Source organism: Zootoca vivipara, chromosome 16, assembly GCF_963506605.1.
Source record: "Zootoca vivipara chromosome 16, rZooViv1.1, whole genome shotgun sequence".
Lineage (NCBI taxonomy): Eukaryota > Metazoa > Chordata > Lepidosauria > Squamata > Lacertidae > Zootoca > Zootoca vivipara.
This window is the reverse complement of record NC_083291.1, coordinates 37,188,652-37,214,387: the sequence shown is the minus strand read 5'-3', so window position 1 is coordinate 37,214,387 and position 25,736 is coordinate 37,188,652. Positions and strand designations below refer to the sequence as shown.

Here is a 25,736-nt window from a genome sequence, read left to right as displayed (position 1 = left end):
CATGCACCTTTTTTCAGCCCAAAGGGCCACTTTCTATCACAAGCAGTGTTTCAGGGGCCACGTCGCCGGGGGGGGGGGGCAGAGCTATTGGAAACACAGTGAGTGCACAGCATATGGGCATGTGAACACACAGCCATTATTGCCATTCATGGACACATTCTAACCAGGCAAAAGGAGACAGGATGCAGAAGAGGTCTAGTGAGCATGGTCTGAGAGGGGGTGTAAACTGGGGGAGACTAGTGGGTAGGCAGATTCAAGGCCTAGACAGGGCTGCTTTCACATTCCCTTTCCTTGCTGCGTATATTTAGCTAGGGGTAATCCCAAACCGGAATTAAGATTGCCGGAAGAAATATCAACAACCTCAGATATACTTATGACACAACCTTGATGGAAGAAAGTGAGGAGGAATTAAACAACCTTTTAATGAGGGTAAAAGAGGAGAGCGCAAAATATGGTCTGAAGCTCAGCATCAAAAAAACTAAGATCATGGCCACTGGTCCCATCACCTCCTGGCAAATAGAAGGGGAAGAAATGGAGGGAGGGAGAGATTTTGCTTTGTTGGGTTCCATGATCACTGCAGATGGTGACAGCAGTCACGAAATTAAAAGACACCTGCTTCTTGGGAGAAAAGCAATGACAAACGTAGACAGCATCTTAAATAGCAAAGACATCACCTTGCCTACAAAGGTCCACATATTTAAAGCTATGGTTTTCCCAGTAGTGATGTATGGAAGTGAGAGCTAGACCGTAAAGAAAGCTGATCATCGAAGAATTGATACTTTTGAATTATGGTGCTGGAGGAGACTCTTGAGAGTCCCATGGACTGCAAGAAGATCAAACCTATCCATTCTGAAGGAAATCAGCCCTCAGTGCTCACTGGAAGGACAGATCCTGAAGCTGAGGCTCCAAGACTTTGGCCACCTCATGAGAAGAGAAGACTCCCTGGAAAAGACCTGTCCCTGATGTTGGGAAAGATGGAGGGCACAAGGAGAAGGGGACGACAGAAGATGAGATGGTTGGACAGTTTTCTCAAAGCTATGAACATGAGTCTGACCAAACTGCGGGAGGCAGTGGAAGACAGGAGTGCCTGGCGTGCTCTGGTCCATGGGGTCACGAAGAGTCGGACATGACTAAACGACTAAACAACAACAACAAATCCCCCATTGACAGCCTACTGAGTACACATGCATTAGGCTGATATGCATATTGCACAGTGTATATTCTGCCTATTTTCATGGGATAAGATCTGGTGCATTTGCAGCCCTTCCAACAACAGAGAGAGAAGTGAAAAACACACAGCAGCAAGGCCATTCCTCCACCACCCCCGGCTGCTGTTCAGGCCTCATTTGCACAGTGTTGTTCACATCAGAGAGGAGGCAAGGATGTCTTAACTTTATGTGCATGAACTTTGTGATTTCCGTGTCCCTCCAGACACCTGCCACCTGCGCTCATCTGCACATGCACAATTGATGTTAGGGTATTTTCCCATTAATACTCCACATCCAGCTTTTATTGTCAGATCAAAGGTAGCGAATGCATCAAACCAGTATTTGCCAAGAAGCTATGAGCTCAATATGGATTGTGGTGTGAATGTGGCTTCAGAAGCTAGCAGGTGGTGTGCACTGTATGCAAAGTATACCCTAAGTCTCCTCATCATGGTCCCAGGATGTTGGCTTCTTTGGTTTTGGTAAATCCAAAACCTGGATTTTCTCTAGACTCTCACTTATCCACAGTTCAGCCTGTATATAAGTTGCCCATGTCCTTGCAAGGCGCCTGTGGCAGAAAGCAGTGAAGTGAGTCCTGCATTTTCAGAACATATGACACAGAGAGATCATCTGTCTTTGATCGAGAAACCTACTGACCCACCCAGCAGCAGCAACGTGCTTTTCTTCCTTATTAGCCCCAGAAGGGTCTGTCTCAGTAGGTCAGCCTGTGCTACCCGCTGCTGGTATGGAATGAAACCCATGTTTGGGCCAGAGCCCAGGAGAGAGGGAGGCACTGCAGCCAATCCTCCTCTTCCTGCCTTCTGCAACCTTGTTCCCAGCACTCATGCCAGCCCCTTATCTGCAGAGGAGGGGACTGCGTGGGGAGCGATGATCTCATTCTGCAGACCTCCAGAGACTGTGACTTGATGGAGCAGATAAAGTCGCCACTGACTCCTTTGATGGCTCTACTGAAGGATGTGGGAAAAGGGGTGGGAGAGATGTTGGGAGATAGGCAGCCTCCACCACCAGCACTTCAAGGGAGAGCAAGAGCCAAGGCTGTCCTTGGACAGATTCTCCGGGAGTCCCCTAACAGCTCTGGCAAAGGAATCGTGTTGTGTGTGGGATGAGATGAGAGAGTGCTAAGAATCGGGGTCCCTGGAGATGGTTGCTGTGTCCCAGCTGGGGAGATGGTGCTCTTTTTCTTCTTCAAGAAGCAGAGTTGCATAGAGCAGGGGTGGCTAACCTGCTTTTCTCCACCTGGTGTTTCCAACAGACCCATCACTCCCTCCCAGCCAGTGGTGAGTTGGTAATGGGAGTTGCAGTCAAACCACAGGCTAGCCACACCCCTGGAGAGTATTTCCACCACAACCTGCTACCTACAAGTCTTGTCTCATAAACACTTCTGCCCATTTTCCCCTCCTTGCTGGTCTTCATCCCTCTCAAAATCCACCTGCTTCATTAATCTTTACCTTGAACCGAAAAAGAGCTTAAGTACACAGAACTGCATTTGTGCAGACCCATCCTTTTGTTACCTGTATATCTCATTAACCTCCCCCCTCCATTGTGACGGCATTCTGCAAAACGTTATCGATACAATAATATTGCATTAGTATGGATTTATTCTGCTTCATTAGATGTTCTAGAATGCTTCCCCAGTGCTACCACAGGATCACTGTCCAGACAGACAGTAGCACAACAAAAGTGGGACAACACCACCCGCCCCCATGTTTGTAGTATGAGAAATTTCAGCAGGAAGTTACAAGATATGCACTGATTGGAAATGAAGCAGTCTAACCACCCCAAAACCTTTATAGGTTGAAAGAGGGATCATTTATGACTGCCCCAACAGCACCATGACTACAAATAATTATGGATGCTCAATAAAAGGGGCATCAGGAGGGCCCTTAGTTTTAAAGGTTTTACTGCACTCAGACTTTGAATGTCTACAACTCACATTTAACTTGTGTGGTTTTCTTCCTTGTTGGTTTTAAGATTGCTTTATTGCAATTATGGTGTTTTGTATTTTTGTTAGCTGTCCAGATTGTGTGAAGGGCAGGTATGCAACATAAACTATGTTCCTTGATGGACTGTGTTTAGTCAAGAGAGCCGCAGGCTGTGCAGGTCTGTTGTAGCTGAACATGTCTCTCCCCTCCCCACTCCTTTTTACAGGAATCATGTGTCTTCATGATCCATTTAACTTTGCACAAAAATTAGTGAAGGCACTTGAAAAAGCCGGCATTCCACTGTGGAAGCTCCTCCCAGGCAGCCCAAGCCATGCCATAGCTGGAACTTGCCAAAGACAAAACTCACTCACACACCCCTGTTGTTAACACAAATTAGTATATATATTTTCCCCTCTGCAGCTTTGAAACAAATTTAAACCCCCAAAGAGCAGGGCATCAATGGAAGCTCAGTGGCAAATTTACAAAGCCAGTGAAGAGTCAACATGGTGCGTTATCTCTGCTCAAGGTCAGCACGTATCTCCTCCTCTTTTTTGTCTCCTATTGCGATGCTTTAGAGATGGGAATGAATATACCCATGGAAAGAGAGGATTAGGAGATGTACTGGGAAGCGGATTTGGGCCAGTGCATTTCAGGATGGATTTTGAGGTGCGGATAAGTTAATTCCTTACATGCATTAGAAGATGGGTGAATGGTGAGATACCAGGATGGAACAGGAGTCGGTGGAAGGTCGTCCAGTTGTAGATCACCAGATGGCTTCAGGTGGCCTGCCTAGTGCAGGGATAGGGAACATGTGCCCCACCCCACCCTGACTCCAACTCCCATAATCCCTGATGATTGGCTATGCTGGGCAGTGCCAGTGGGAGTTGGGAGTCCAACAAAATCTGGAGGGCCACAGAATCCCTAGTCCACACCCAGCTGTCCAACTATAAGCATCTGCTTATAGTTGAAATCCAATATTAATTTTATTGTTGTATAAAGTTTTTTATATATGTTTTGTACTTCGGGGTTGTTCTCCCAAATGTGTTTTCAAAAGCTGGCCTTTGACCGTAATAAATTATTCAATAAATTCAATAGTTGAAATCCTTTCAAAATAATGATAGGCCAGGTGGGCTCTGGTCTGATGCTCACTGAGGATGGTAGGGCACAAGGCAGAGAGGCCAACAGGAGGTGAAGCCAGAGCCAATGGCAGGCAGAGGTGACTTAATTCCAGGTTACAAATGGAATATATAATAAAGCAGATTAGTTGTGCCTTAACTGTTAAAGAGATCATGAGTGTGCTTTGCTTTGTAAATTGAAAGACAATGATGGATGTCCCCCCGTTTTTCAGTAGATCGTGCAGGACAAAAGTCGGTTCACTCCGGTACCAAACATGTACAAATTGCCCTGCTCAGCAACTAATTTTTAACGGGTCGGTTTAGACAGTCAGCAGAAACAAGTGGAAAGGTTTTTTTTCCTGGATTGAACAACACTGCAGATGGAAGTGGCGTGCCCGAGTGCAGCATTCCCCAAGGCAAAGGAGTCCCAAAACAAAACTCACGTGTCCCACAATAGGCAAGCAGTAGCGAGCAGCTGAGATGTACATGGAACAACTTTTTCCCTAAATCTCTACTGATAGCCACACTGATAGCCACACTTTTGCCAGTGTCTTGGCTTGCCGGGGACGGGACGGGACAGCTGAGATACATAATGGGGGTGGGGGTGACTGTTAGGATTGCCACTTGCATTGTAGGCAGGTATACAGTGGTACCTCGGTTTATGAACACAATTGGTTCCGGAAGTCTGTTCATAAACTGAAGCGTTCATAAACTGAAGCGAGCTTTCCCATTGAAAGTAATGGAAAGTGGATTAATCCGTTCCAGATGGATCCACGGAGTACTCAACCTGAAGCGTACTTAACCAGAAGCATGGGTGTAATTCAGGCATCCCCAAACTGCGGCCCTCCAGATGTTTTGGCCTACAACTCCCATGATCCCTAGCTAACAGGACCAGTGGTCGGGGAAGATGGGAATTGTAGTCCAAAACATCTGGAGGGCCAAAGTTTGGGGATGCCTGGTGTAATTGGTTCTGGAAGTCTGTTCATAAACTGAAGCGTTCATAAACTGAAGCGAGCTTTCCCATTGAAAGTAATGAAAAGTGAATTAATCCGTTCCAGATGGGTCCGCGGCGTTCGTAAACTGAAAATTCGTAAACCGAGGTGTTCATAAACCGAGGTTCCACTGTACAGGAACATAAGGAGGATTCAGGATGGGGTGACTGACTTAAAAAGGCAGGGTCAGTTTACCATATACATGACAAATAGGATGAGCGGAAGCACTATTCCCCACAAGCATAAAACTAGATTTCTTTTTGCATTTGTACACGTGCTTCCCTAAGACGAGAAGGGAGGCACTGTTCAAAAGTATGTGCTTTGCTTATGATGGGCCAGTTCACCAGTCTGGCAGTGGTGGAGGTGCAGAGAACAGGTGCTCATTATGAACTTGTTGTTTTCATGCAATCCAGGCTGCAGGGGAAGCATCCAGCCACACGCAGAGCCCTCACCCGAATTATTCCACAGGGGGAACATAGCTGGGAGGGCAGAAAAGCAGGTGCAGATACTCCTGGAGTATGTAAGGTACGCAAATGAGCTGGGCATGCTCAGCCAAATAGGCAAGGAAGGGAATGTGGTTGGAGATAATTGGACAGCAGCTCTTTACAGATGGGGTGGAGAAAGCTGGGCGGAGGAGGGATCAGTAGCTCGCTTCCGTCTATGGCTTAGTAGGTGGAGAGACTGCACAAGAATCTTCTTTCATGCATAGGAAACAGTGGATGTCAGAGAGAAGAGTTGTCCTTCCGTTGTTTCTTCATAGCCCGAATGTAACACAAATACCTTGCATGCGGGGTTCAACCCCCGGCACCTCCAGAATGACCAGAAAAGACGTCTGGCCGGAATCCTTGCGAGTTGCTGCCAGTCAGTGTAGCAAATGCTAAATGGGCCAGTGGTCTGACTCGGGGTGAGACAGCATCCTGTGTTCCCTTGCATGGACAGCACATGTTCCCATCACCTGCTCCCCGATGGGGAAGCATTCAGCCTCAGCCCCAGCATTTCTCACTTGCAGTATGAAGCGGCACAGTCAGCCTGCAAAAGAGCTTGACTACTTTATCACCCCCTCGTCCGCTGCTTGGGGGGAACTACCCCATGATATATGTCTTCTCTACTGACGAGCTGCGGGATCAGAGCACCCTCCCGTTGTTATTCTTTTCACCTGTTCTTCCAAGGGGCCCATGCTGCAAACAGTTAATACACGTGCTCCAAAAAATTATCAAGAGAGATGTGCACTCCTTGCTTATTGGTCCCAGAGTCACTGTACATGAATGCTGTGGGTTGTTGTGTGGTTGTAGGGCTCTTTACCCCAATGCAGAGACAACCCCAGGGGAGCCATGTGGGGCAGGAGAAGCCTGTGGAGGAAAGCCTGGTGGAGAGCCTAGCAGGTGTGGATTGGGTCCAAAAGGGAGCAAATGTCCTGGCAACATCATAGGGCTGAGAGTATAGAGGGCAGCTGCTTCTTCCCCCATCAGAGGCGGTGGCATCATCTCCAAGGGGGTTGGGGTGGACATGGCAGCGTCTCCGGAATTCCCCTTGCGCTTTTTGGACTTGGCTGAAGAGACCTTGCGGTTCCGGGTCTGGATCCCATCTTTGCGCATTGCCAAGGGACGATTCACCTGGAAGGCAAAAGATGGAGCCATGAGCGAGCCTGGGAGCAGTGCCGCAGAGTGGTCGAGAGACAGCAAGTAGAAGGAATCGCAGGAAGATCATAGAGTAAAGAAGAGGCTAGAGCAATAGCTGTTTGCAGAGCAGGTGCCTGGTTCAAATAGAGGGCAGAGAGGCGCGGGGCTGGCTATGGCGCCATACTAACTCAGAAGTAAACCCCACCGGGTTTGACAGGATCATTCTCAAGGCAGAGGGCCTTCTCGGTCGTGGCACTCTCCCTGTGGAACACCCTCCCTTCAGATGTCAAGGAGATAAAGAATCACACAAATTTTAGAAGACATCTGAAGGCAGCCCTGTATCGGGAGGTTTTTAACACTTGATGTTTTTATTGTGTTTTTAGATATGCTGTCAGCCGCCCAGAGTGGCTGGGAAAACCCAGCAGAAGAAGAAACCATCAGGTTTAAGTAATAAAGTGAAGTTTATCAGGATGGCTCGTTCAAGGCCATGGTGTGCATTTATGGCAGTGCCAGTTTCTGAAGAGCAGGCTTCCTGTTTCAGTGCTCGTGCAGCCTTGTCCACAGTGCCGTACCACTTCTTGTTATCCTGTCCACCAGCTTGCAGACAGAATTTGACAGCTATCACAGCACGCTAAACATCTGCATTCTGAAAACGTTGGCATTTGGGGAGGTGTTTAATGAAACAAATGTGTTTTCTCAGTTCTAGGGAAATGCAGATTTTGAAGTTAGTTGCACACACTTATTTGGTGTGGCAGGTCGTCTAGGCCAAAACAGTCCTTAAGTCACTTGACATAAAATCAGTGTAATGCTTTTTATCCATTAAATGGGTGTGGGAGGGAGAGAGAGAGAGAGAGAGAGAGAGAGAAGCAAGCATGCATGCATGAGATAATGCTGAGGCTGTTTATCAAGACACTCCAGATCCAGTTTTCTGGACATAGTCACACTGAGATGCCCTTATTCCAATGGCTTACATTGTGCAGCTTGAAATAGAGACCGCAGGCATTGCATACTGGTTCTCCGTTCACATTTCGGCGCCAGAGGGTGGTGGTTGTCGTTTGGCAGTTACTGCACTGGGTGCCAGCTCGCTTGCTGACGATCTGCATGGTTGAATATGATGCGGATTGTTACATACAGTGACAAATGGTAGCCGCAACAAACTGTCGCGTGGAGCCCAGCCACACCACTCCATTCCCCTACCCACCCCAATGGTCCATTCCTGCCCACCGCTGTCAGTCAGATTTCCATGCCCCCCCACCACCACACCAGAATGTACTTCTGCAAACCTCAATGTTGCCCTGAACATCAAAAATATATTACCAGACGTTTCTTTGGCCGGATGAGAGGCCTGTTCTGCCCATTCATCTTGTGGTAGAGCCCACAGGCATTGCAGAGGTAGTGACCAGTGCCGTCCCTTCGCCACAGTGGCGTGGCTGTGGCTCCACAGTTCACGCACTCTCGCGCCTCTGAGGAAAGAGATGGAGACAAGCAGTCAGTGGAGAAGTGGCAGAATAGCTCAGAAAGGCAGGGTATGAGGCCCTTCACTTTGATGAGATGCTACTAGCAGCATGTCTGATGCAGTTCTGGGCTGGAGAAGGCCAGACAGAGAAAGTGCAAGAAAGATGCCAAGAACAATGATTTGTCAGAACCTGGGTAGAGGAATATTAATTCATTTACATAACGGGTAAAGGAAGCCAATCTTTGCATGTCTAATAAATACTAAAGGTAAAGGGTCCAGTCGTGTCGTGACTCTGGGGTTGCAGCGCTCATCTCGCTCTATAGGCCGAGGGAGCCAGCATTTGTCCACAGACAGCTTTTGGGTCATGTGGCCAGCATGACAAAGCTGCTTCTGGCAAACCAGAGCAGCACATGGAAACACCGTTTACCTTCCCGCCAGAGCGGTCCCTATTTATCTACTTGCACTTTGATGTGCTTTCGAACTGCTTGGTGGGCAGGAGCTGGGACCGAGCAACGGGAGCTCACCCCGTTGCAGGGATTCGAACCGCCAACCTTCTGATCAGCAAGCCCTAGACTCTGTGGTTTAACCCACAGCTCCACCTGCGTCCCTTTCTAGAGCTTAATCTCCATTATGGATCCATCTTGGCGTATAAGCTCATCCTAGAACCTAAGAGGTCAGCTTCAGAACGTGTTTTCAATGCCAGAGTCCACATCTGGAACCTGTATGGTCATAATTACTGTGCCACTAAGCATATGCAGAGTATAATGTGGGAAAGAAATATGTTCTACATTTAATGAGCAGAACTTTGCAGCTCAGAGGTGGCAATTCATGACCATGATCAAGCCACGGGCACTCTAGCATTTTATAGATTTGCCTGTGGATATCGCTTCTCCTAAACACATTTTTTACGCTAACTATATCTTGCGGTTGCCTCTGGTAAACAGCTTCATGGTTGGTCAGCTCTGACATCCAAGGAGCACAAAATAAGTGCTGATCAGCTGGGCCGGCTAGAGCACATAAACTCCTTCAACATCATGGCCAAACTTCCCAATGGGAAATGTCATCTGAGTGATCCACACATTTGGCATGTTTAGGTTTTTGCTTTTTGCTTTTGTTTTAATAAAAAAAAACGGCATTAAAATATTCACATCGGGACTGAAATGAAAAAGTATTTTGGTGCAAATTTTTAACTTTGGTACAATTTTTTAAACAAATTTGAAAACGCACATGCTGCCTCTCCAGTCGGCACCATTTTACCAAGGTGTTTTTGTTTTACAGGCAGGCAAGCTTTCGAAAAGGTCTGGAGTGGTGCACTCCATTGTGTCATATTGTTCCCGCTTTGCTCTGCGGCCCATGTGATGGTCCCCAGCAAAAATCCTCACCAGTAGGGGAGAGCTGTGTTGTCCCCCGTAGTTTAGAGGAATACCCAGCTGTCAAAGGACTCCCAGACGGCTGGAAGTATCCAAAGTCCTGCCCCATTGTGTAAGCTGCTCCGGTCGGGGTTCCCAAAGGCAGCAGTTCGGCATGAGTGGGGCTCATCCGCTCCGTCTTCAACATCTCCAGGTATCTGGGGCTCTCCTTGTCATCAGGGCTGAGGTCCTTGGGCGAGGGAGGCGCTTGGAGGGTCTGATAGGAGGATGTGGCAGAGGTGTAGATTGGGAGTCCAGCGTGGGGCTTTCCAGAAGAACTGGAGGCCCAAGCTGCTGTGTTGTAAGGGTGCCCATCCAGCCACTGCAAACCATTGAGGATGGGATACAACTGCCGCACTGTTGGAGAGGAGGGGAAACAAAAGGAAACATTAAGTAATGCAGGTGTTATGGGCAGTGGGCCTACACTAGAGTTGGCCAAGCAGGCCCTGCTGGATCAGAGTAAGGGGCTCCCTCGTTCGGTATCCTGTTACCAGCAGCGGCCAGTTAGATGCTTCCAAGAAGCCCACAGTCAGGCTATAGGGACAGGCTCGCTCCTCTCGCACGCATGCACCTGCTCCTGTCTTCAGAAGCATGCAGCCTCTTGTCCTGTTCTGGTCCCACAGAGGCCTCCACGGGGCTAGACGGCAGGTGGTGCAGCACCACGGAGAGCTCCCAGACTCTGTTCACACCATACATTTAAAGGACATGGGTTCCCCCACAAGAAGCCTGCTTAATATGGTTAAAGGTATATCCTCTTGCAAACACTGTATACCTACCTGGAGAGTGTCTGTAGGATTCAGACATACGAGAGAAGTAGGTGGGCATGGCCCCAGCATCAACACCCTCTGATGCAGGAAAGAATAGGTCTGCGTCATCATTTGCTTGCAAATGGGGATGTTCGAAATACTGGGGGGCAGGGTCTTCACTCCCCACAGTAGAATAATCCATTGTCCGCTCTTATTTAGAATCTTCCTCTGCAGATGATAAAACCTGCAATGAATTTTTTTTAAAAGCATGGGACATGAGACAAGGAGAGTCCAGATTCCTGACTGAGAAGTGAATGAGATCTAGTACATTGCTAGGGCCTAGTGATTAGAACAAGCATTCATGAGTTTTATCTTGGTTCGCCTACAACTAATCCAGAATGCGGCAGCTAGACTGGTGACTGGGAGCGGCCGCTGAGACCACATAACACCGGTCTTGAAAGATCTACATTAGCTCCCAGTACATTTCCGAGCACAATTCAAAGTGTTGGTGCTGACCTTTAAAGCCCTAAATGGCCTCGGTCCAGTATACCTGAAGGAGCGTCTCCACCTCCATCATTCTGCCCGGACACTGAGGTCCAGCACCGAGGGCCTTCTGGCGGTTCCCTCATTGCGAGAAGCCAAGTTGCAGGGAACTAGGCAGAGGGCCTTCTCGGTGGTGGCGCCTGCCCTGTGGAACGCCCTCCCAACAGATGTCAAAAAGGAAAACAACTACCAGACTTTTAGAAGACATCTGAAGGCAGCCCTGTTCAGGGAGGCTTTTAATGTTTAATAGATTGTTGTGTTTTATTCTGTTGGAAGCCGCCCAGAGTGGCTGGGGAGACCCGGCCAGATGGGCGGGGTATAAATAATATATTATTATTATTATTATTATTATTATTATTATTATTATACTTCCAGAACACTCTGCAGCAGAGGTTGCCAATGTGTTGCCCTCCGGATGATTGAAGGTGTAAATAGGTGAATAAACCATATTTCCTAAAGCACGACAGTTTCCACCGTGTCTTCTATGTATTCTCCAAAGGGACACAGACCCTGTGTGTGTGCCTGTAATCCCATGCTCTTGCCACTGCTTGGCAGAGAGAGAGGCAGGCACTGGGCTTTTGTAACGCTATTTACCCAGTGATAAATATATTTATGTTCCTCTTCTTTTGGCAGCTGTTCTTGGTAATAGATGTGGCAGCCCATTGCTGAACATGCCAGTTCTTAGATACCTAGCAGTTCTATTACTGGCAACCAAGCTACTTCAGACCAAGATCAGTTTGAAGTTTGCCCCATATTGCATTTTGATCTTTGTGAGGTGACCTGAAAATCCCACTTCAAAGTCCATAGTGCAGTATCCAAACTACACATAAAGGATGAGAGAGTATGAGTAAAGATAATAGCAAATAAAATATAATATTAATGCTGCTTTGCTCACCTGCCCCCTTTCAACTAAAGCTGAGCCAAAATTTCTCAGAAGACATTTTTCTGAGAAAATTCCATCCCAGAAGAAAAAAATGGCAATTCTGCAGAAATGTTATCTGAATATCTCTACCCACAGAGGGAGGGAGAGAGAATCAACCAACATTTCCTCCCTCCCACAGTGTCCCAGAATGATGCCAGGTATAGGGCATTATAGGGGGTGCAAAACGGTGGTCAGGCTACCTAAGGAGGTGCTCTTATAGCCACTTGCAGAAGCAGCGATAACAAGCTGTGCTACTGGCACTTCTTTTTGACCAGTTATGTATTGCCAAAAAGGAGGATCTGCATCACACACACACCCCAAAAAAAGGATCAAAGAGGGCATCCAATTTGCACAACATTGTAACATGCTAGTTCATATGCTCACACAAATGTAGAAATAATTACTGTAATAGAAATAGAATACATATCAACACTGTGGGGAAGACAACAGGTGGCTTTTGCTACCTGCTCCACCTGCCGACCAGGTGCTACTAACTGCTGGTGGACAATGTCGAGGCCTCTGCTGTTCTCCCTTGTCCTTAAATCAAACTTTGACCTCAAAGAGAGGAGTGTCTTTTGTAAAGCACAACACTTACGCACAAGGGTTTCTATCCTACTAAGTTATGCAGAGTTAGACTCATTGAAATCAATGGACCAAAGTTAGTCATGTCCATTATTTCCAATGGGTCTATACTAAATAGGATTAACATTGGCTACAAACCAAGCATTTCTAACTACCTCTAGGTTTCAGAGTCTAGAATCACATCTGTAAATGTGTGCCTCTGTGTGTTCCGTTCTCCACCTGGCAGCCTATCCTTAAGCCACATTGGAACTGAAAAATAAAAGGAAACCGATGTGACTGCATGAGGAGCTTACAGATGAGCTGAGAATTAAGAAGGGCATGTATAAGAAATGGAAGAAAGGGGAACTCACAAAGGAGGAGTATACACGAGTAGCCAACAGTTGCAGGGGGAAAGTCAGGCTGGCTAAAGCTCAGAATGAGCTCAGGCTTGCAAGAGAGGTTAAAAATAATAATAAAGGTTTCTTTGGCTATGTCACATGGAGGAGGGAGCACGCTTGTTTTCTCCTGTGAGGGTAGGACTCGAACCAGGGGCTTCAAGTTGCAAGAAAGGAGATTCCGACTAAACATCAATAAGAACTTTCTGACAGTAAGAGCTGTTCAGCAGTGGAACAGCTTCCCATGGGAGGTGGTGGACTATCCTTCCTTGGAGGCTTTTAAGCAGAGGTTGGATGGCCATCCATCAGGCATGCTTTAGCAGAGATTCCTGCATTGCAGGGGGTTGGACTAGATGACCCTGTGGGTCCCTTCCAACTCCAAGATTCTACGATTATGCAGTGCCCAAAATGGGGTGGTGATAGAAAGTAGAATTATTTCAGTGTGTGAACAAGAGGAAAGTGGGAAGGTAGGCCAGGTGTGTCCACCTGAAAAGATGTGAGATGACATCCTACACAACTGTGAGCACTGGGTGTAGAAATATCTGGGCCTCCACCAGATATTTGCAACTCTATCCAAAAGATGTTTGGGATGGATTGGTGGGGAGGTGGCGAAAGTCTTGGTTTTTGCAGCCCATCCTTTACCGCTCTGCAGTGTTAAAATGGGGACACACTGCCCCCATTTTGATCCCTACCATTAAAACAGCATGGCAAAGATACACTGGGGCACAGCAACAGATTCCCATGGGATAAACAAAAAGAATTGCGTGATAAATGTAGTGCAGGTTGGCTCTTCCTAAGCCTTGTGCTTAGATGGGAATTGGATTTAATGGGAACCCAGGCGAGAGCACTGCTTGCAAAGCCTTTGTAGATTTGCCTCCTTTGCCCGAGGGGGGCAGAGAAGTCCAGGGCCTGTCGGAGGAACCCCTTTCCTAGTGACTCTGCAATTCACCCTCCTTTCTCTTATCTCTTTCTCTAACCAGTCTCTCTTTCTCAGAAGTGACATCTTCACTTTCCTCATCAATATCAGCTTCCAGATCTGATGAGGTTCCAGAAAAAAAGTGTGTGTGATACAGTATTTGAGTTTGCTTGCAGCGTATGTCCCACATAATATATTGAGTGTGTCAAGCAAAGACTGGACAAGGGGAAGACCTAGGTTCAAAACCCCAGGCAGCCACAAAGCTCATGTTTGGGGGGCGGCAGGGGCAGGACTCTCTTGGGCTTCCCAGAGCAAAAATTGTGAGGCTAAAATTGTGAAGGCTGGGGAAAGAGAAGCAATGTTTGTCACCTGAGACCCCTTTGGGGGAAACACAGGTGTCTGTATTGTGCTTGTATTTCTCTCTTAAAGGTAAAGGTAAAGGGACCCCTGACCATTAGGTCCAGTCGTGACCGACTCTGGGGTTGGGCGCTCATCTCACATTATTGGCCGAGGGAGCCAGCGTCTAGCTTCCAGGTCATGTGGCCAGCATGACATAGCCGCTTCTGGCAAACCAGAGCAGCACATGCAAACGCCGTTTACCTTCCCGCTATAGCGGTTCCTATTTATCTACTTGCATTTTGATGTGCTTTCAAACTGCTAGGTTGGCAGGAGCTGGGATCGAGCAACGGGAGCTCACCCCGTCACAGGGATTCAAACCGCCGACCTTCTGATCAGCAAGCCCTAGGCTCAGTGGTTTAGCCCACAGCGCCACCTGGGTCCCTCTTACACTCTGGCTAATTTCAGCTTTGGTAGTATGGAATGAAATCAGGAACCAGATTCCAGGGCTGAAGCAGAGCAAACAGCAACCCACGGATAACTTCAGCTTTAAAGAGCCGGTTTTCATGGGCAAAGCTCGCGGGCAAAAACGGCGCCCGGACATGGAGCTTTCAAGTGTGGACTTGTGCCCAGAAAGCACAGGGCAAAGCGTAAGTGTTGATAAGCCTTAAAGAAGAGGCAGCTGGCAGGCAGAGTCACCCCCTGGGCTAGTTGTAAGAAAAAAGGCAGGTGATTGGGGAAAGACTAAGGGGGATGGGGCAGTGCCCCATGTGCCCTAGTGGACCAGCCTCCACTACCCCAAGGGAGCACCAGCTCTTTTCAAATCTGCTGGAGGTAGAACCAAGCAAGACCCCATCGCATTAACCTGCCATTCACAAGCACCCTTCCAGCAGAGCTTGCAGCTCCTTGCCTGCCATGTTCTTTGGGGGCTTCCTGCAGAAAACTCTGCATCCTCAGCTACATCTTTCTAGGATCCTGTTCCTCTGCCCTGTGAATGGCAGTTGGATCCGGTGCCAGGCCTTATCACCCGATCTTTGCAGTGTGTTCAGTCATGGGGTACCAAAGGAAGCCTTTTGAAATCAACCTTGTACACATGCCAGCTTCCTCTGAACGTGGGACTAGTGGCGCTGTTGTCCTCTGATTCATTTCCTCCCCCTTTGCACCTCTGGGGCCTTTAAAGGACCTCCTCAATTTTGCTCTGTGGGAGGGGAATGGGGGACCAGATTCTGAGTCATAGGCTGGGCTGCGGAATTCAGATACACATTTTTTATATGTGTGCATTTGTTGTGCTTTTTTGCAACACTGTACCTGCTCTGCAGCCCCCGTGCTGGGCCAAGGGAGCTCAAGGTGGCATACAAATCATTTTAAACCGAGCAACAAAATGACAGCAAGGCAGTACAGTGAAAAACAAACTTCAAAACTAGATAAAAACACAGATTGTTTCAATTCAAACCTTTGCAGCATCTTCGGCAGCATGTCTTAACATCCGTAACCGTCTAAAGATCTGCATCTTCAGACAGCAGCAGGGGAGAGAGAGGGAGCCAGGGGTATTTTTAAGAACCCCAAATCCTGTGTCTTTTGCACCAGGCTTTGGAGACCCTTCCAACTCTACAAGTTTTTGATTCTATGAAACCAAGAAGTCTTCACTTTGTTATAGCTTCCCATTTCATCTGAATCAGGAAACTATAATTAACAGCTTCGAAACAGGCCAAGAGATTAAGCCAATTTAAAAACCACAATTTAATACTTTGGCTTGTTCTGAAGCTGTTAACCATGGTTTCCTGGTTCAAATCAGGTTGTCAAATGGTTACTCTCCAGATACAGTTGGACTACAATTCCATTGGCCATGCTGCCTGGGACTGCTAGGAGTCCAATAACATCCAGAGAACATCACATTGGCAATCCTGTGATGGTTAACGAAAAGATTTTTTTTTTTGCTTGCTTGCTTGCTTGCTTGCACAAAGAGGAATGGAAGGAGCCCTGTGTGTGGCTGAAAGGCTCATTCATATCTCAGCTTTCAAAGGCAAGATATGATCATCCAAACATGGTCATTATCTCCATAATGTATTTGGGAAGCCTGAAACTGCCTATAGCCAGTCAGTGAGTTCATGGCTGAGGCTGCTTTTGAATGCAAGATTTTGCAGCTCACTTTACTATACCATATATGCGCAAACACATGCAACCCCCCAATTGCCCCTTCTGAATGCAGCTGTTCAAAGTGGTATGTTGGCATCTGTCCATCTCGAGAGACAATGAAGGAGTGTGCCATCAGGGGCAAAATCAAACCATTGGAGAGTTACAGTGCCTGCTGTGGCTGTAGAGACCGATACGGGAGAGACATGTTTTGTTGCAGCTGGGGCAGAGGAAGGCACCTCTTTGTGCTGTTGCAGATACACCACGGTGTTTCTTCTCCCTGCACTTCTCCCAGTGGTCATTTCTCCTCTGGTCACTGCAATGGATGCACAGCCAGACTGTCTGTCTCCAGGAGCTGCAGTCATCTACCAGGGATTTGCACACTGTGTGCTTGATGTTGCCATCCTCAAGTCATATTTGCAGGCATCTTTGTAATGCAGAGCTGGTCTGCCAATGGACCTGGTGGCTGAAGCCAGCTCCCTGTAGAGCAGGGGTCGGCAACCTAAGGCCCGTGGGCCACAAGCGGCCCATAGGGGTCGTTTAACCGGCCCACGAGCCGCCCCCGAACCGAGCCGCCCACTCGCGGTGAGTCCCCACACACTGCGCTAAACTTCACTGCACCAGAACGCGGGGACTCGCTTCTGCGGTGCCAGAAATCGCATCTGCGCAGATGCAGATGCCAGAAATCACGGGCGCATGCACTCATGCACGCACGCACGCACGCAATCCAACCCACAGAGGGATCTGGGATCTCTACTGTAGTGGACCTGCCCAGGTGAAGTAAACCTTGCCGACCCCTGCCGTAGAGCATGTTCTTGGGGATCCTGCTGAGGATGAGCCGTCATACTGGACTGAGTCGCACATGTCCTCATGGAAGGACACAGTCATCTTGCGGAGCTTAGGTGAGCCTTCTATCTTGTTGAGCAGTGTGAAGAGTCATTTTCAGCTGATGAGGTCAAAGGCTTCGTCTGGGGCATCTCTGCTCTCGGCAATTCTCCTGCAGCTGGCACAGTGTGAAAAGCATGTCTACTGTAGACCTCTGAGCTCTAAAACTGCATTGTGACTCAGGATAGACCCTGAGAATCTGTTGAGAACTACAAGGGCAAAAGCTTTCCCCACAGTACTGAGCAGGGAGATTCCACTGCAGCTGTAACAGCCATGGTGGTCTCCTTTGTTATTCTAGAGGGTCACAATGCTGGAGTCACACATGTCTTGTTATACTGCTTGAAATGTGTGCTGCAGATGGGGCCCTAGAATCCACCATTACTCCCCAAAATGTGCAACAGGCCTTCACAACTTGTCACCCACTAGCAGAATGCAATCTGCACCAACCATGTGTGATGATGGCCTTCCAGGGGCTTGGTAAATCTGGTTTTCCTGCCTCCCAGCTTGGATGTCAAAAGCCCAGGTCAAAGTCAAGCAGGTGGCAAGCCACAGATGCTGTGCTGTCTTCAGCTTAACAAATCACAAGTCCAAAGGGTCTGAATATACACATTGGTCTTTTATGTGATTCTTACTGGGGAAGGGCCACAGATCAGTGGTAGAGCATCTCCTTTGCATACAGAAGGTCTCAGGTTCAATCCTTTGCCTCTCCTGCTAGGGCTGGGATTGTTCCTTGTCTGAACCCCTGGGCAGTCAGGGTAGACAGTACTAGCTGGGCCAGTGGTCTGACTCAGTATAAGGCAGCTTCCTATGTTCCTATTTACCATGGATAATGACTAATTTCTGCTATCTGTTCCAGGTAAATTGCTTTTCCTAATTTTGCAATTCAGGAAATTTGTCTGTGAAAGCAGTTAGAATCATTCTAACTGGAACAGATGACCAGGCATTCAAAAGGAAGTGAGATAGTAGTAATGAGGGATTTTAACGATCCTGATATTTGTTGGATGTCAAACTCAGCCAAGAGCATAAGGTCAAACAGATTCCTCACTGGCCTTGCAGACAACTTCATTGTCCAGAAAGTGGGAGAAGCAACAAGAGGATCAGCCATTTTAGATCTGATCCTAACTAATAGTGATGACCTGGTTAGTGGGATAGAAGTGGCAGGATCATTAGGTGGGAGTGACTATGCTCTTCTGGAGTTTATTATACAGCGGAAAGGAGCAACCAAGCATACAAAGACTCAAATCCTAGACTTTAAGAAAGCCGACTTCAGAAAACTTAGGTAAATGCTGGGTGAGATCCCATGGACAGAAATACTAAAAGGGAAGGGAGTTCATGATGGTTGGGAGTTTGTAAAAAGGGAGATATTAAAAGCACAACTTCAGGCAATACCAATGAGACGGAAACATGGAAGGTGCCTAAAGAAGCCAGGGTGGCTATCTAAAGAACTTTAAAGTGAGTTTAGATTTAAAAGGGATATGTACAAAAAATGGAAAAGGGGGGAAACCACCAGAGAGGAATTCAAACAAATACCCAGCACGTGTAGAGACAAAGTCAGAAAAGCTAAAGCACAGAATGAACTCAGGCTTGCTAGATAGGTTAAAAGCAACAAAAAGGACTTTTATGGGCATGTCCGTAGCAAAAGGAAGAACAAGGAAACAGTGGGGTCACTTAGAGGAGAAGATGGTGAAATGTAAACAGGGAACAGAGAAAGGGCAGAACTCCTCAATACCTTCTTTGCCTCAGTCTTCTCCAAAAAAGAAAACAATGCCCGACCTGAAGAATATGGAGCAGATGATTCAGCAGGGGAAACACAGCCCAGAACAAGTAAGGAGGTAGTACAAGAATCCTTGGCTAGTTTAGATGTATTCAAGTCTCCAGGGCCAGATGAACTACATCCAAGAGTATTAAAAGAAATGGCAGAGGTGATTTCAGAACCTCTCCAGGACCAGATGAGCTACATCCAAGAGTATTAAAAGAACTGGCAGAGGTGATTTCAGAACCACTGACAGTAATCTTTGAGAATTCCTGGAGAACAGGCGAAGTCCCAGCAGACTGGAGAAGGGCAAATGTTGTCCCTATTTTCAAAAGGGGGGAAAGAGAGGACCCAAACAATTACTGCCCAGTCAGCCTGACATCAATACCAGGAAAGATTCTAGAGCAGATCATTAAGCAAACAGTCTGTGAGCACCTAGAAAGGAACGCTGTGATCACTAAAAGTCAGCATGGGTTTCTGAAAAATAAGTCATGTCAGACTAATCTGATCTCATTTTTTGACAGAATTATAAGCCTGGTAGATGAAGGGAACGCTGTGGATATAGCCTATCTTGATTTCAGCAAGGCCTTTTACAAGGTGCACCATGATATTATTGTAAAGAAGCTGGTAAAATGCGGGCTAGACAATGCTACCATTCAATGGATTTGTAACTGGCTTACTGACCGAACCCAAAGGGTGCTCATCAATGGCTCCTCCTCATCCTGGAGAGTAGTGACTAGTGGGGTGCCACAGGGTTCTGTCTTGGGCCCAGTCTTATTCAACATCTTTATCAATGACTTGGATGATGGGCTTGAGGGCATCCTGATCAAGTTTGCAGATGACACCAAATTGGGAGGGGTGGCTAATACCCCAGAGGACAGGATCACACTTCAAAATGACCTTAACAGATTAGAGAACTGGGCCAAAGCAAACAAGATGAATTTTAACAGGGAGGAATGTAAAGTACTACACTTGGGCAAAAAAAAATGAAAGGCACAAATACAGGATGGGAGACACCTGGCTTGAGAGCAGTACATGTGAAAAGGATCTAGGAGTCTTGGTAGACCACAAATTTGACATGAGTCAACAGTGTGATGCAGCAGCTAAAAAAGCCAATGCAATTCTGGGCTGCATCAATAGGAGTATAGTGTCTAGATCAAGGGAAGTAATAGTACCACTGTATTCTGCTCTGGTCAGACCTCACCTGGAGTATTGTGTCCAGTTCTGGGCACCACAGTTCAAGAGGGATATTGAAAAGCTGGAACGTGTCCAGAGGAGGGCAACCAAAATGGTCAAAGGCCTGGAAACGATGCCTTATGAGGAACGGCTTAGGGAGCTGGGTATGTTTAGCCTGGAGAAGAGAAGGTTAAGGGGTGATATGATAACCATGTTCAAATATATAAAAGGATGTCATATAGAGAAGGGTGAAAGGATGTTTTCTGCTGCTCCAGAGAAGTGGACACGGAGCAATGGATTCAAGCTACAAGAAAGAAGATTCCACCTAAACATTAGGAAGAACTTCCTGACAGTAAGAGCTGTTCGGCAGTGGAACTTGCTGCCAATGAGTGTGGTGGAGTCTCCTTCTTTGGAGGTCTTTAGGCGGAGGCTTGACAGCCATCTGTCAGGAATGCTTTGATGGTGTTTCCTGCTTGGCAGGGGGTTGGACTGGATGGCCCTTGTGGTCTCTTCCAACTCTATGAGTCTATGATACCACAGAAAAAACCTGTTGTCCTGATTGGTTCAACACTGGATGTGCAGGCAAGCTTAGCTCAGAATTATAGACACTGGCTGCAGTTATAAGGCAATAGGTATGCGCCCAAGGGTTGGTGAACAACCCCAGCAAGGCAGTTACAATATTACCTGAAGCAATCTTCCCATGATTCGACTTCCAAATATCCAGAGCGCCTGTAAGGGTGATTAGCGCTAGACCAAATGAAGCAATAAAAAAATTCTAAGTGATTCAACTAAGCTGAGGCGTTTTGGTCCACTAAACTCTTCTTAAACATACCGCAGCCTGATAAAGTGAGGCCACCCAAGGAACTCAAGTGATAAAATGAACCAGCTGTTGTATAGTTAACTTTGAATTCAATCCTCTAAATCAGCTCTCAGGGGTTCATCAGGGTTCAGCTCCCTCCCTGGGCTCTCCAGCAATTAAATCTCTGAATGGAGGTGGACGGCACACCTTGCCTCTAGTGCACCTGCATATGTGTATAAACATGAACATGAAGACACCATGCGGGGCACATCTCTCTAACATTTCATACCCTGCAACTGCTGCTCTTGATAGCATATTGTAGAAGAAGCATGTCGTCCGCCCCCCCCCCCCGGACATCTCTAATCAAAGGAACAAAACTCTGAATTTAAATAGTATAGAAGGTCCTGAAGCCAATAAGGAACATGCTGTGTTCGATTTTCAACCAGTGGAGGATAGACTATGGCAGGGAAAATAAATGCAGGATCTATAGCAGCTCAATGAGAGACTTCAGCAATGTGTAATAATCTGGGAAGGTGGGGGGGGGGCGGGAGCTCAAATAGTGAACCTTCTTTTGAAAATAGGGGTGTTAAAATAGAGCCTGTGCTGTATTCATCTGTGAAAATGTGAAATATGCCATACAGCATAGCCCCAAACTGTGTGTGTGTGTGTGTGTCCATGCGCGCGTACACGCACACACACATACATATATACATCAAAGCAACACTGCCACAAACATCTATGCCACACACATCAAAGGCATCACCTTATCTCTGGGCTACACCAGTCCTTATCAGCAAGAATGAAATTTCCTTTTGAATATTTTCATTTCAACCAAAATTACAGTTGTGCCCATAGCCATTTAGTAACTCCGCTCTGCACACTGTTACTGAGCTGGGCACGGGGGCCCCAGAGATGCTTCCAGAACCTTATCACCAGCTTCACCAGCTTCAGATAATTATCTGTGGGGTATTTGTTATCGGGGCACTATTGAATCACAGGCAGCAGTTTTAATCCAGCCTGAAACCCTTCAGATGCTGCTCCCACAGAGAGACCAGCTTGCATTTCAGCCTGCAGCTTCCCCGTCAGAAACTTCACAAGAACATGGGACCTTCCAAAGAACCCAGGTGTCCGAGAGCCTAGGCAGAAGGTAAACCAGGAGGACTTCCTGGCTTTGCTCTTTCTAGTGGAGTCCATCCTCTCAGGCCCTCTGCTCCTTCCCTAACTCCATAGATCCCAAATGGAAAAGGGGAACTGAGAAGTCTTAAGAAGTCAGGAGAGGACAAGAATGGAAAACCCAGCCCACTCCCATTTCTTGAACTCCATTTTCCTGCCACCATTCCATTTGGATCCTTACCAGGACAAAAAAATTACCAGGCAAATGCATTAGTCTCTGGGATCAGATGTTAATGGGGAGGTAGTTATATGGAGAGCAAAAGAAATTAATATGTGTCCCCTCCTTTCATTATATCCCATTCCTGTTTACCTGTCCTCTCTGCCTCTGCGTTTCTCCATCAATCCATTTTTTTTTCTACCTGTTGAGTTTCCCAGTACAAGGTCATCCTACTATCCTTTCCTCATGCAGGGGTTTTTCACCCACTGTTTTTCTTTCCCCCCCTGTTTTTGTCGATCTTTAGTTTTGTATCAATCTGTACAGAGGTATGTCCATCTCTAAAGCTTAAATGTGTGTGTGTGTGCATAGCAATATTTCCATATTTGGTGCAGTGCAGGAACAAGAGTGTGAGCTGGGAAGTCCCCAGCTCAGAATGCACACCACTCATATAAAGAATGCTCAGAACTGCAGTTTACCCCTCAGAGAACTACAGTTCCCAGGGTTCTTTGGGGTTGCTTTAAATGCACGGTGTATATGCCGCCTTGGTCTCCTTAAGCATGCTACACTCTCTCAGTCTCAGTTTCCCCACCACCATCTGCAACGTGGGGATAATAACACTGGCCTACCTCATAGGGGTGGTCTAAGGACGACTGACATAATGCACATGAAGCATTTTGGGTCGTCTGATGTGCGAAATTAATGCTAAAAACACAAGCGTCTTGTGGCACTTGAAAGACTTAACATATATTGTGGCAAATGCTTTGGTGAGCTAGAGTCTGTTTCATCGGATGCTTGAAACATAATCCTCAGCTGGCAGCTATATAAACACGCAGATGATCCTAGTTCCAATTAAATAAATTAACTTATTAATATTAAATGTTATTAATTGTCTTTCCCATCCATGACTCTCAGGGTAGAATCCTCAAAACATTGTCTTGCACGAGGAGGAGTTCCGTTGGAACCAACAGGACTTCCTTACAAGTCAGTTGGTTTCGAACAGAGATGTGGCTCCCATTTTACAGATGAGAAAGCGAGTCACTGCTTGTGTTTGAGATAGGATTTTTCGAACCCAGTCCCCCCCCCACGTCGAAGGACCAACTTCCTTCCACCACATTGACCGGCTTCCTTCTCACGTATAATTCTTGGGGCATTTTTTGCCATGGGAGGCTTAAGAACAGCCCAATCCTGTGTGTATTTCTGTGGAAGTAAAACCTACTGCATCAAATGGGACTCCCTCCCGAGTCGCTGCACATACGGTAGTAGGACTGCAGCTGCTGGACTGTTTGCTTAAAATGCTCTCTAAAGTGAATGCAAAAACTCCATTGTTATTTGCTTGCACACAGCGCATCATCATAACAGGGCAAAAGAGGGTCAAACGTTCCCTTGTGGAAAAGCATGTTTGTCGGTGAAGAAACTGGTTGATGTGTTCGTCTGAAACTCCCATGGCGTTGGTCTGGAACTCTGGGTGGCATGTTTTGCCTCTAGTGCACAATTCTTTTCTAGTGCCCTGTCCCTGTCCTCTCCAGTCACCATGCTACCTATTAATTATTATTATTATTATTATTATTAAATTATTAAAGCGTCCTTCACCGAAATATCACAGGGCGATTTACAGTACTAAAATACCAAGAAAACCATACCATAATAACAAGCAATAACAATAATGTCCCTCGGTTATTACTATTTAATAACTTTATGTATGCCTAAGAATAGTCCTGTGCTCTTCCCTTCCTTGCACAACGCTGATCTTTTCAGCATCTTTACACAAGCAGCAACCTCCACATTTGCCTTCTCTGCCATGTCCAGGCAATTCACTCTCCCCCTTCCCCATTGTGTTCTTGCAAGCACCTTTCTGACCTTGGCAGGTTCTGCCAGCCTTTGTGTTTCTCGCTTGCAACAAGTCTGCCCTGCCATTTCTCAGCCATCTCAATGTGTTTCTCTCATGGCTTTCATGCTCATTTTTCTGCTCCTGTGCTCTTAATTCACTTCATTCTCTACCCTTTTTTTTTTGTAATGAAATATGGGGGTTTGTATTTGCACTACTAGAAGTTGGTGCAAGGAACCGTAGATCTGCTCTGGGTTTTTTGATGCAGTTATTTTAACTTTCCAGCACAAATGAAAATAATAGAACTCAAAACCTAGCACATTTTTGCCCAAGCCTATGCCTGTTTGCATCAGAAACACGTCCCCTGCGATCTAGTGAGACCTAGGCACCATAAGTACGTGTTTATAGGATTGCAGCCTTCACTCTTTCCCAAAGGATCTACAAGGATTATTTTCTTGAATTCACTCTCCATGTTCAAAGCACCCTCAAATCAGACTTAGAAATTGACAAAGATTGGAGGCTGGCTCATCTATTAAACTGTTTACTCCTCTCGGTTATCACAATCTGTTAGGATACCACTACTCTTTTTTAATCTGTGGAGTGAGAATCCCATCTAGATGTAACTTTAAAAAAATCAAGTCAACCATACACATTCCTAACAATTTAGACCTTGGTCCGTTGTGTGATTGCTTTGCGTCTAGCATTCTCGAACTCACTGCACTTTGGCCATGCACTGCCATGTTCCAACACCCTTTTCATTTGAAGAGGGGAAAGTTTGCCTTGTCTCTAGCCGACCCATGCTTAGAAATACTCCTCGTGTCAAGGCAGGAGGAAATGGCCAACATCAGGGCTTAGCCTTTGAAGCTCTTTTCAGTCCCAAAGCTCAGACAAAGACCATGCAAAATAATAATGAGGATGAGGGTGCCTCTACCCACGTGCAGAGTGCACTTCTCTCAGCCCCAACAATACAGTAGCAGTGAAGGGCATCCAAAGCAGAGGATCGATTTTTGAGGCTTGAACACATCTCATCTTCAGCACTTTGCCCTATCCACCCATGTTGCAATCCTGCTTTTCTGTCCACCCCACTCCTCTATCCATAACCATTACTATTCTTAACAATTCCTAGCCTATATCCATCACTCAAAGAGAAATCAACAACTGTACTTCAAAAAACTGGATTTTGGGCATGCATTGAATCAAACTGACCTGGTGCAGAGCACAAACCTTGGCAAATTTTTGAACGCGTCTTGGTCCACGGAGCCTAGAAAACGTGGGGAACGGGCTGTGCTGACACTGGAGAAAGTGTCTCCACTTCAGCCAGTTGATCTGCCTCAACCAAGCCTTCCTACAATGTCCCAGGCTGTACTGGTGGGACAGAGAGAGAGAGAAAGACTGAAAGCAACAGGGAGGGGACCGATGACCCAAAAAAAAAAGTCACAGCAGCAACCACCCAAGTGAAGTCTCCGCCTCCTCCAAAGGCGACCGGCAAGGAGGATGAAGAAGAGGGAGAGGGAATTGGAGGAAAGACATGAAAACCCATAGGCAGACCAAACAAAATCGACACCCTTCATTTGGAAACAATTCAAGGGATAAGTTCAAGGGTGCGGAGCGGGAGAATTGGAGGGCTAAAAGTTCTGGAGATTGTATCAAGGGTTGGAGAGGAAGCTGCATTTAGTG

At 46.8% G+C, this 25,736-nt stretch overlaps 1 protein-coding gene across 4 annotated transcripts; it reads right to left on the bottom strand.

The window, feature by feature from the left end:
- Nucleotides 1–596: 596 nt before the first annotated feature.
- Nucleotides 597–25,469, bottom strand: GATA1 (GATA binding protein 1). Of its 4 annotated transcripts, none has more exons than XM_035097156.2 (6): nucleotides 25,284–25,469; nucleotides 10,516–10,713; nucleotides 9,713–10,096; nucleotides 8,192–8,337; nucleotides 7,846–7,971; nucleotides 597–6,868 (listed from the first exon to the last, which is right to left on the bottom strand). In XM_035097156.2, the coding sequence occupies exons 2-6, from the start codon at nucleotides 10,685–10,687 to the stop codon at nucleotides 6,554–6,556; spliced, it is 1,143 nt and encodes a 380-aa protein (XP_034953047.1). In that variant the 5' UTR covers nucleotides 10,688–10,713; nucleotides 25,284–25,469; the 3' UTR covers nucleotides 597–6,553. The 4 variants fall into 4 exon arrangements, with proteins under 4 accessions (XP_034953047.1, XP_034953043.1, XP_034953044.1 ...); XM_035097152.2 differs by having other exon boundaries at nucleotides 10,516–10,729; nucleotides 25,266–25,468; XM_035097153.2 differs by having other exon boundaries at nucleotides 25,266–25,468.
- Nucleotides 25,470–25,736: the final 267 nt, after the last annotated feature.

Coding starts and splice junctions, on each gene's coding strand:
- GATA1 (XM_035097156.2), bottom strand. CDS start 10,687: ATGGATTATTCTACTGTGGGGAGTGAAGACCCTGCCCCCCAGTATTTC. Junction 8,338..9,712: donor AACACAGCTCTCCCCTACTG/GTGAGGATTTTT, acceptor CTCTTTCCTCAG/AGGCGCGAGAGTGCGTGAAC. Junction 7,972..8,191: donor TCCGGCCAAAGAAACGTCTG/GTAATATATTTT, acceptor TCAACCATGCAG/ATCGTCAGCAAGCGAGCTGG.